The sequence below is a fragment of the Arachis hypogaea genome, chromosome 20 (assembly GCF_003086295.3).
Source record: "Arachis hypogaea cultivar Tifrunner chromosome 20, arahy.Tifrunner.gnm2.J5K5, whole genome shotgun sequence".
NCBI lineage: Eukaryota > Viridiplantae > Streptophyta > Magnoliopsida > Fabales > Fabaceae > Arachis > Arachis hypogaea.
In genome coordinates, this window is record NC_092055.1 from 86,253,292 (window position 1) to 86,263,414 (window position 10,123).

The window sequence follows — 10,123 nt, forward strand, 5'->3', positions numbered from 1 at the left end:
TGTGTGATCTTTCTCCTTCTATGATTATGATCTTGGTTTTGTTTGATTCTTTATTTCCAATGTTTGATATTTTGAATGCATTTATCATGATTGAGGCCATTTCTTGTATTAAACTCATTCACCCATATAGACCTACCCTTGCATCTACTTTTGTTAACCCCTTTTGAGCCTCTTAATCCCCTTTATTCTAATTATTAGCACATCACAACCCTAAGCGGAAAACTATGACCTACCTTGAATTGCATCTTTGATTAGCTTATGATGGGGTGTGTGTGTCGTTTAAGTGTGGGGGAAATCTTGAGAAGCATTGGTAGAGAGAAATTTTGTTTTGGGAAATTATTGAAAAAAATTTGGAAAAATGGGTGCACATTCATGTATCATTTTACTTTAACCATATGCATTTGTCATAGAAAAAAAAAAGAAATAGAAAAGAAGGAAAAAAATGAAATGAAAGAAAAATATAATAATAAGATGGGACAAAAGTTATCCCAAAGAAAAAGGAAAAAAATGAATAAGAAATGCATATGTGTTTTGAATAAAAACTAAGGCATGAATGTGTATAAAAAGGGAATAGGAAGTTAGGTTGCATGGTTTGTAATTTGGTTGATATAGGTTGAGTGGACATTTGAGCTAATCAAAGATTCAATTCCCTCGTTCACTTAGCCATATTTATCCTACCTTAACCCTAACCCCATTACAACCCTCTAAAGACCTCATGATACTTGCACTCACACATCACATGTTTGTTGATTGTTAGATGAAAAGCAAATCCTTGAAAGCATGATTAGAGGAGACTTGAGTGATTAAAATCCTAAACACCGAGTGATTAGAGTGTATACACATCTAGTGAGGGTTCAATTACTCAATTCTATGTTTCCACACCTCTTATCATGCATTCTTGCAAGTTGCTTCATTTTGGAACTTAAATCAATTCTCTAGATTTTGTTTGCATCGAATTAATTCTTTGCTTGGCCCTATATGTCTAAATACTTGCTTAGAATTTGATTGTTTGTTTTCACCAATTCAATAGGATACTATAGTATATATAAATATATATAGTATATACATACATGCATGATATAGATAGTTGCATGCAAAAAGTTGCTTGCCCTTTTTCATTCTCCTTGTTGGTTTAGCATAAGGATATGCTATTGTTTAAATGTGGGAAAATTGATGAATCCATATTTGATGATATATTTTGACTCAAATTGGATGGATTCTATCATATGAACTCACACTTAAGCACTCAAATAGCATACTTTAGTGTTATCTCCCTAATTTGGACATAAATGTGAAAACATGCTCTTTTGTACTTATTTTGACTAATTTTATTCCGTTTACCTTCCATTCGATACCTTGATATTATTTGTGAATGATTTCAGATGAATAAGGTAGAAATGGCTTGGTGGGAAAGGAAGAGGAGCATGCATTTGGGAGAAAGCATGAAAAAAAACAAAGGAGAAAAGCTCAGCCATGCATGCGTGCGCACAAGGATGCGTGCGTACGCACAGAAGGAATCAGCATGCGTGCGTGCGCACAACTACCCGTGCGTACACACAAGAAGCCAAGCAGAGCAAATCCAGAGCATCGCAAAGTGTGCGTGCGCACAACCATCTGTGCGTACACACAAGTGGAAATTTGGCGAAGTGTGCGGACGCACACGCCTGTGCATCCGCACAGGTCCCAGTGCGTGCCTTCATTAAAAATGCACATGCACTCGTGATTTGGAGCTCCTTTTGGCCCATTTCTTGAGGCTTGAGGCTGGTTCAAGAGGCTATATTAAGGGAGCAACAACACTAGCTTGGGGAGCTCTCTTAGATACTTTTGGAGAGTAATTAGGAGTAGGAGTAGTGTAGAATAGATTGCTCTCTTAGGGTTTTCATTTTCATTTTCATGTAGCATTTTATAGCAAGCTTAATTTTGGATTTTGATCATCTTTAATTGTAAGTACACTTTAATTCCACTTTAATTACATTGTCTTTATTTTCATTTCCTTTGGTTCAAGTTACTTTGTTTATAATTTCAATTTTGAGTTTCTTGAAGTTTTGATTGGTGAATTTATTGTTTCATGCTTTCTTTATGTTTGTTTGGATGTTTATTGTGGATTTTGTGCATAGTTGGTTATAGCTTTCTATTTTACTTTGCAAATTTCCATGCTTTACTTTTTTGTACACATGGTGTTTGTGAAAATGCCAACTATGATTTTTGAGTAGATTTTCACACCTTGGCTTGGAATTTGAGTTCCTAGGATACTAGAGTCATAATGTCCGACCTTTAGTGGTAATTCTTGGGTAGTTAGTTGACTCTTGTTTCCATTGACGCTAGCTTTTTATCAACTAGTTTGGTAAGTTAGCTAGGACTTATGGATTAAGGTCAATTATGCTTGCTTGACTTACTCCTCGATGGTTGGGTTGACTAGGCAAGATTGACTCATCATAATTACCATAGTTGTGGTTATGGCGATGATAGGATTCCTTGGATCCTCTCATTCCCAAGTTAAGGCTCTTTTACATATCTTTGCATTTTCATTAGTTTTGATCTCACTTACTTCTTACTTGCATTAATTCACAATTTTGCTCATTTCTTAGTTATTTTATTGCTTAGTTCTTTTAATCTTTCGTTCTTTGATTGCAAAACCCCTTTTTGCCTCCACAACCGAAAGAGAAACACTTCCAATTGCGTCCTAGGGAGAACGACCCGAGGTTTCATTACTCTCGGTTAATTTGAATTAGAAATATTAAACTTTGATTTAGAGGATTATTTGTTGGTTTGGACTATACTACCAACGAAGAAATTGTTTGCTAAATTTCCGAACCATCGTGATCCTCTTCATCAAGCAGAGATTGGCTTACATTCACAAAGAACATGAAAATCAAGATTCACAGGGCGAATTGAATATGATAACAAGGATCGGATCTGGAACTGGATCTGGATTTGAAAAAGTGAGAATGAACATGGAGAATAAGAATGGTGAAGTCGCAGTGGTGGCTACAGATGCAGAATTGCCGTGTGAGTTAGCATCAATGAAGAAAGAGCTGAGAATGGCAGCGGCGAAGATTGCGGAGTTGAGGGGGCGAGCAGAACAGGCTCTAAGCAAGACTCGACGGAAAGTGACTTCTCTCTCAACTCTGTCGGAGAGTGAGGGAGGCGACAAGAGGGACGTTGTGTGAGGAGAGAGCTTAGGGTTAGGGTTGAAAAGTGATAGTTTTTTAAATTTATTTTGAAATCTAGTTTGTTCCTATTATTTAAAATAATGACCGATTTTGCAACTAATTAATTTGTAACTTTAATTTTTTAGTTGGTCGCAAATTCGGTTAAGTCGGTTGCTAATTCGGTCACTATATTATAAAATAGCAACCAATTTAGCGACCGAATGCTTTAAAACCAGCATTTTATAGTTGGTCGCTAAATCGGTCGCTATGTTAACACTTAGCATCCGATTTAACAACCGATTTAGCGACCAACTTCATAGCGACCGATTTAGTGACCAACCACCACAAAGCTTGTTTTTATGTTGGTCACAAAATCGGTCACTAAATTAAAAATAACAACCAATTTAGCCACCAACATACCCTAAAAGTTTATTTTTTGTTTTGGTTGCTAATTTGGTCGCTAAGTTAAAAAAATATCGACCGAATTTAGCGACCGACTAGATTGGATTTGTCACGAGTAGCTAAATCGGTTACTAATTTTTATTTTAGCGACCAAATTAGCAACCAAGAGTGGGTGGTCATTAAATTGGTCGCTAATTGAAATTTAGCGATTGATTTAGCAACCGATTTTTTTTAAATCCTAGAAAAATTTGATAATCGCAAAATCGGTCGCTAATAGTGACTGATTTTGTTGGTCACTAAAATCGGTCACGATTTTTGTAATGTTAGAATTGTATAGATTGTTATATGTTAGGTGGGAAGTTTAAGTTAATCAAAGATTCAATTTCAAGTAAGTCCACTTAACTAAGTATAATCTTACCTTAACCCTAGCCTCATTACAACTATTGAAAAGTCCTCATGATATTTGTGTGCATGTATTAAATATTTGTTGATTGTTAGAAGAAAAATAAGTCTTAGAAAGTAAGATTAGAAAAGAATTGAGTGAATCAACCCTATATACTTGAGTGTTTAAAAAGTATACAGATTCGGTGAGGGTTCGATTGCTTAATTCTATGTTCTCTTTGCTCTTAAAGCTTTATCTTTTTCATTGAAAAGGTGGTTTCCAGCATGAGAGTGAAAGTGATAGAGTGAACGATTGTGAGTGGTTATTGCATAAGGATTTCAATTTTGAGAGTGAGAATAGATGACACTTTTTCTAAGTTTTTTAAAAAATTAAAAAGTATTTACTAACATTTTAACAAATGTTAAGAAGTAAATGTCACTAAATGTTTAAAATATAAAAGTGGTCTTTTGTGTTTTGTTCTGAGGAGTATATCTTGTCCTAGACCAAATGCAGCCACATATAGATGGATTATAACATAACGGATAAAGGTAAAGAAAAAATGTTTTATTGATATATAGTTTCCTTGATACAGTAGTACATGGAAGAGAAATTAAAAGGTAGAATCCGCACAAAATTACCAAAATTTGGAAGGATTTATCTATATATTGGCCTTCATTAATTAGGCCACAGTGAACACCATTAATCATAAAATGAACAAAAGCTGGATCACTAACATGATGATGATCTTCTTGCTTCAACGTCGGTGTTCTTGATTCCAACCACAACCATAAGTTGATGATCCATTTTATTATCGTCGTCATCATTATTATTATTGTTGCTGGCATCAAAATTTCTGGGAACAGTAACTGGTAGCTGCTGTTGTTGGATTTCTTTTTCAGGGGATGGTGGCAGCATCGCATGTTTTACGCCTTTCTTTTCTTTAGATTTTCCCCACACAACCAAATAAAGCCCTACAACCACCACTACTCCTCCAATAACACTGATACAAATATATCAAATTCAACAATAATGATGTTAATAATATTGCTATCTACTAGAAACAAAAATGAATTGAATCAAATGAAAGGTATACATAGCATTTATTTTAGTACCTTCCTAGGTAGAGCTTCTCAGAAAGGAGTATGGAAGCGAAGGCTGTGACTATGATCATACGCAGGGGATTGAAAGCAGTCACAAATACTGGACCCGTTGTTTTAATCACCAGCCCTTGCACATAGAACTGTATTGCTGATGTTACTACTCCCTGATTCATTAAACAACCAACCCAAATATGTCACAATTTGTCAAAAATTGAAATTTGCATTCTGTTATTAACTAAGATTTGTCTACATAATTGGTCATTATATATCATTCAATAATAAAATAGTCAGTTAATCAAATTATTTGACTAGAACGAGCCATTTCAATCACAAGAAATTTTAAGTTAAAGTCGTAATTTTTTTTTTCTGTCTGTACTAACCGCATATAAACAGGCAAGAAGCCTAGAATCAGGAGCCAGAATCCAGACTTGAGGAGAATCACGCTCCATGTAAGCAGTAACTGCACTGCTTTGAATTGCACCAATAAAGCATACCCACGTGGCTAGGGACATCTCTGCTGGGTACTTTCTCAATGTTATTGCCTGAAATTGAATCAAAATCATGCATAAGTTTCTTCTTTTTCCTATTACACATTTCCATTTTTTAATGTATTTCTCGTATATAATTAACAAAATAAATTATTTTTATAATATTTTATTTATAATCTGGTCATAACTTTTAATCTATTGTTGTGTTTATAATTGTTGTTCCATAGCAATGCAAAAATATTACAAAGTTATTATACTCTCTCATTTAAAATCATTCTAAGCTAGATTTGTTGCTCCCTTCTTAAACAAAATTAAACATCTATACCTATCTATAAAAAAATTGGAATAGCTTAATTTAAATTTCAATCTTTATCATATTTATCTTTTACGCAGTTTCATAAAAATAATTTTAAGATTCTTATTACCAGGAATTGAATTTCATCTCAAATTAAATTTTTAACGAATTCTTCAACTATATATAGTGGATACTGACTTATAATTCTTTTAAGTCTTTATTGTATTATATAAAAAATTAGGATCAATAACATTTCAGTTTGACACTGACAAAAAACGAGAATATGTGATTGTCATTGCAATAATACTGATTACATTGACATATACCATAGAAGTAATATTTCTAATATTACCGGTGAAATTAAAATTAGGTATAAAAGAAGAATAAAATTAAAAAACGTACTTGCAATATGTAGAAACCAGAGAAGCCAGCACAGCCTATTAGAATGAAGATTGCACCCATGAGCCATTGGTCAGCAGTGGCGTTAGCATTATTCCCATTGTGGGCCACATGGGTTGTTGATGACGTCACAATGTTAAGAATAGGACCTTTGTACATTGCCATTAGAATAGCGCCTCCAAGACTTATCACAGTGCCTGTCACTTTCGCTTGACATCCTATGTTCCTAATGTTCATGCGCTCCAACCTGCTCATACATACACATACATAATCATCGTCTCATAATTATGCTTGTTTTTAAGGGTTCTTTGATGAATACGTTTCTTATAAATGTAAACTAATTAACCCTATTATTTTTCGTCTATTAATAAAAACCAAAAGTTGTATGTTTCAGCTTCATTAATGTTTTTCCAATGTATTGTAAGCGACTCTATGTTTATAGCCTCGGATTTAGAATAAAAGTAAAAATAAAAATTGAAGAATACAAACTATAGAGTATAGAGTCTGCAGCTCCCAATCTTAATAAATGCTTTGGTGCTATTTAAGGTGAATACTACAATCAAGATTTAAAATTGTCTTCATGTATTTTTTTTTTGACTTTTGGATGATGAATTGTATAGTTAGATTTTAATATTTATAAAAGTGTTATTTTTGTTTAAAATGTGGCTAAATAAATAAACCACACTTTTAAATAAAGTATTTTCATGAGAAAATATTTTTATCATTTTCATTTGAATAGTAGCCATTCTTTAAAGTATGTTTGGTTTATACCATAAAAGGAAACATAATATTTTATCTAAATGAATTTTATATATATATATATATATATGAGAGAAATGGATTAAATTTATTATCAAATGAATCATTGACGAGTGTAATAAATATTTTATGACAGTATTATATACTAGAAAATTAAATTAAATTAAATAATTTTTTCTTTTAGGAATTAATGAAAACACGTACTGACGTACGGAAATGTTTCATGTCACAGGGAAGTGCGGTGACGTAGAACCAACATCATAAAGAAAATAAAATTTATAACAATCCGGTTAGATAATTAACAATGATTTAGTCAATAATAAGATAATAAATATTTTTAAATTATATTTTTAAAGTAATTAATTATCATTAATTAATAATTTTTTAAATTTTATTTTAAAATATATAATTAATAATTATTAATTGTAATTATTTAAAATTTATTTATATTTTTTTTAAAATTTATAATCTTCATGATCCACTTAAACTGTTGTCCCATGGCCCCGAATCTTAGGAAGTGTTATAGTGGAATCTATGGAGGATATTCACAAGGTTCATGCGTGCTTACGATTATCAGATCACTCGAGTAACGTTAAGTAATTAATTGTTTTCAGCAAATATAAATTAATTCTTTATCTAAAATTTTACATATGAAATTATAAATTGTTAATTTTAAATTTTAAATTATAATTTAAACTCTAAAATTGATTAATGTTAACGAATTTAAAGTTCTATATTTTTTTATCACCTGTAATACATCTCCTGACTAAAATATTTCACTCATTAATTTAATTAAATTTATTCTGAGTTTGATGATTATTCACGTAAAGACCAGAAAAAATAAAATATAATTATTTTTGTTTTCGTAATATATAATAATTAATTATATATATTTATTACCTAAAAATGATTGCCAGCACAAAGGTTATGGAGGGTACAGAGTTCATCACAGCAGATGCAAAAGATGCTGAAGTTAATTTCATTCCTAGGAAGGTGAAGCATTGATCAAGTATAATCCTGTAAGAAAACAGAACATATACATATATAATAAATAATTGACAATGAGTTAAATAACAATTTTCTTATTGATTCGTTCAATTAATATTATAGCAGATGAAGTAATTATGTGATCATCAGAAAAGTTCATACACTTTATTATTGAGTATAATTGTTTTAGATTATCGATAATTCAAAATTTTACTATATTGCTTATGTTTACTGGAATTTATTAAGTATGTATTAAATATTAAAAAAGTTCATATATATATATATATATATATATATATATATATATATATATATATATGTATGTATGAATTAAATAGCAATATCATATACGTGTAATTTTTTTTTTCTTTTAAAAGAAAAACATTTAATCAACAACAATAAGCTCAGAAGTCAATGAAGATAGATAAGTATCAAGAAACTTACTCTATAAAAGCCAGTGCCACAATCTCTGCAAATATCCGAGGTGTCATCTTGGGCCTAACTTTCCTGGAAATAAAAAAGAAAAAGAAGGCGTAGACATAGATAAAATGTTATTTATCCAAAATATAAAACCTCATTGAATTATTAGAATTTTTTTTGGTTTTATATTATAATACACCAATAACATTGATCACGACAATCACGAAAATCTAGTTCACATCTTCGAATATATTAATATCACCAATTTGTATCTTTATTTTTTTGTTGGTTTGTCCTCTGGTGCTCCACTGCTATTGTGTTGAGCTATTTGCTTTCAAAAAAAAAAATTTTTTTGTTGGTTTGTGTATTAAAATAGTTTCCTGAAATAAGTATAAACAATTATAGGATATTGATATTTGTATATCTAATCTAATTAACGTCAATTTGTAAGTTGTGACACTTATCAAATCGATGATATAGAATCCGGAAAGAACAAAAAATGCGTAATGACCAACAATTCAATGTCTAAGAATTTCTACACCTAGAATTTTTTTTTTCTTTTTAATTTTCAAAGTAATTGCAAAACGATAATGGTGCAACGAATGCACTTTATTTTTTTTCTCCAAAATTATTCTTTTCGACTAAGGGCTAAATGGGTTAATAAAAGACATCATTTAAAGATTATTTTAAAAAAATAGTAAAAGATTTTTTTTTCCTCTCTATTTGATCATCTCAGAAAACCATATTACATGTTTTACAAATTTAGAGATTAACTGTACATGAACAAACACTCAAACGTGTAAATAGTACTTTAATTATATTCAAAAATACTATAAACAAATTAAAAATCAATCACTATATATTTTGTATCTACATCGAACTCCTCATGAATGATGTGTATATACATATGTTGTTATGTACGCAAAACTCATGCATGCATCCATAGTCCATACATACTAACATGCATGTCTAATGTATGTTAATGACATCATGAAATGTATGGAGCACCTGAGTGAAGAGAGAAGTAGAAGAGAAGGAAAAAAAAAAAAAAACCTTTCAAGGAAAAAAGCGAAGGGGCCAAGAGCGAGAGTGGCAACAACGTTACGATAAACAACAAAGACATAATGACTCAATCCCTTGTTTAGAGCATCCATGGTGATAATGTACATGCCCGCTGACCCAAATTGCAAGCTTAATATTAGCAAAAATGCCTTTGATTTTGTGAACCATGCACGAACTTTCTCACAATAGCTCCATTCTTCACCCATCTTATATATATGTATATATATATTAATTGATCTCACTCTATTTTCAATGAGTGAGTGAGTGAGGAACTTGATGGATAATGCAAGAGCTTGGTTAGAGTTATCCGTATTTATATACACAAGAGAATTAGAGAACCATTTGGTGTAATAGATACTTTGTCATGACCTAATCGTTAATCCACTAAGACCAAAAAAGAAGAAGAAGAAGAAAAAAAGTGGGGCAATATTCTCCACATAGTTTGCATTTTACAGCATGTGTTAGGTTTTATTGGTATTTCCCAACGTAGGTATTATATTTTAATATTAATCTTCATTTTATTATTAATATTTTTGGATAGGAACTGATGAGGCTATGATCACTAATAGTATTATCCACTAACATATTAGTGAAAGCATATTCACATTTCATATATGATAAGGCGTGCTCCTTCTCATATATCTAATTCAGGATTTTATTTTATTCTTCTTAATTTT

At 31.2% G+C, this 10,123-nt stretch overlaps 1 protein-coding gene across 2 annotated transcripts; it reads right to left on the reverse strand.

Annotated features, from left to right (window-relative positions):
* Window positions 1-4,479: 4,479 nt before the first annotated feature.
* Window positions 4,480-9,745, reverse strand: LOC112785115 (WAT1-related protein At4g08290). 2 transcript variants are annotated; one of them, XM_025828551.3, is made up of 7 exons: window positions 9,438-9,745; window positions 8,409-8,471; window positions 7,878-7,994; window positions 6,222-6,465; window positions 5,417-5,578; window positions 5,049-5,200; window positions 4,480-4,936 (listed from the first exon to the last, which is right to left on the reverse strand). In XM_025828551.3, exons 1-7 carry the CDS (start codon window positions 9,650-9,652, stop codon window positions 4,666-4,668), a joined length of 1,224 nt encoding a protein of 407 aa, XP_025684336.1. In that variant the 5' UTR covers window positions 9,653-9,745; the 3' UTR covers window positions 4,480-4,665. The 2 variants fall into 2 exon arrangements, with proteins under 2 accessions (XP_025684336.1, XP_072086225.1); XM_072230124.1 differs by having other exon boundaries at window positions 8,409-8,715; window positions 9,438-9,733.
* Between the last annotated feature and the right edge of the window lie 378 nt (window positions 9,746-10,123).

Coding starts and splice junctions, on each gene's coding strand:
- LOC112785115 (XM_025828551.3), bottom strand. CDS start 9,652: ATGGGTGAAGAATGGAGCTATTGTGAGAAAGTTCGTGCATGGTTCACA. Junction 8,472..9,437: donor TTCGCTTTTTTCCTTGAAAG/GTTTTTTTTTTT, acceptor TTTTATTTCCAG/GAAAGTTAGGCCCAAGATGA. Junction 7,995..8,408: donor GTGGCACTGGCTTTTATAGA/GTAAGTTTCTTG, acceptor GTTTTCTTACAG/GATTATACTTGATCAATGCT.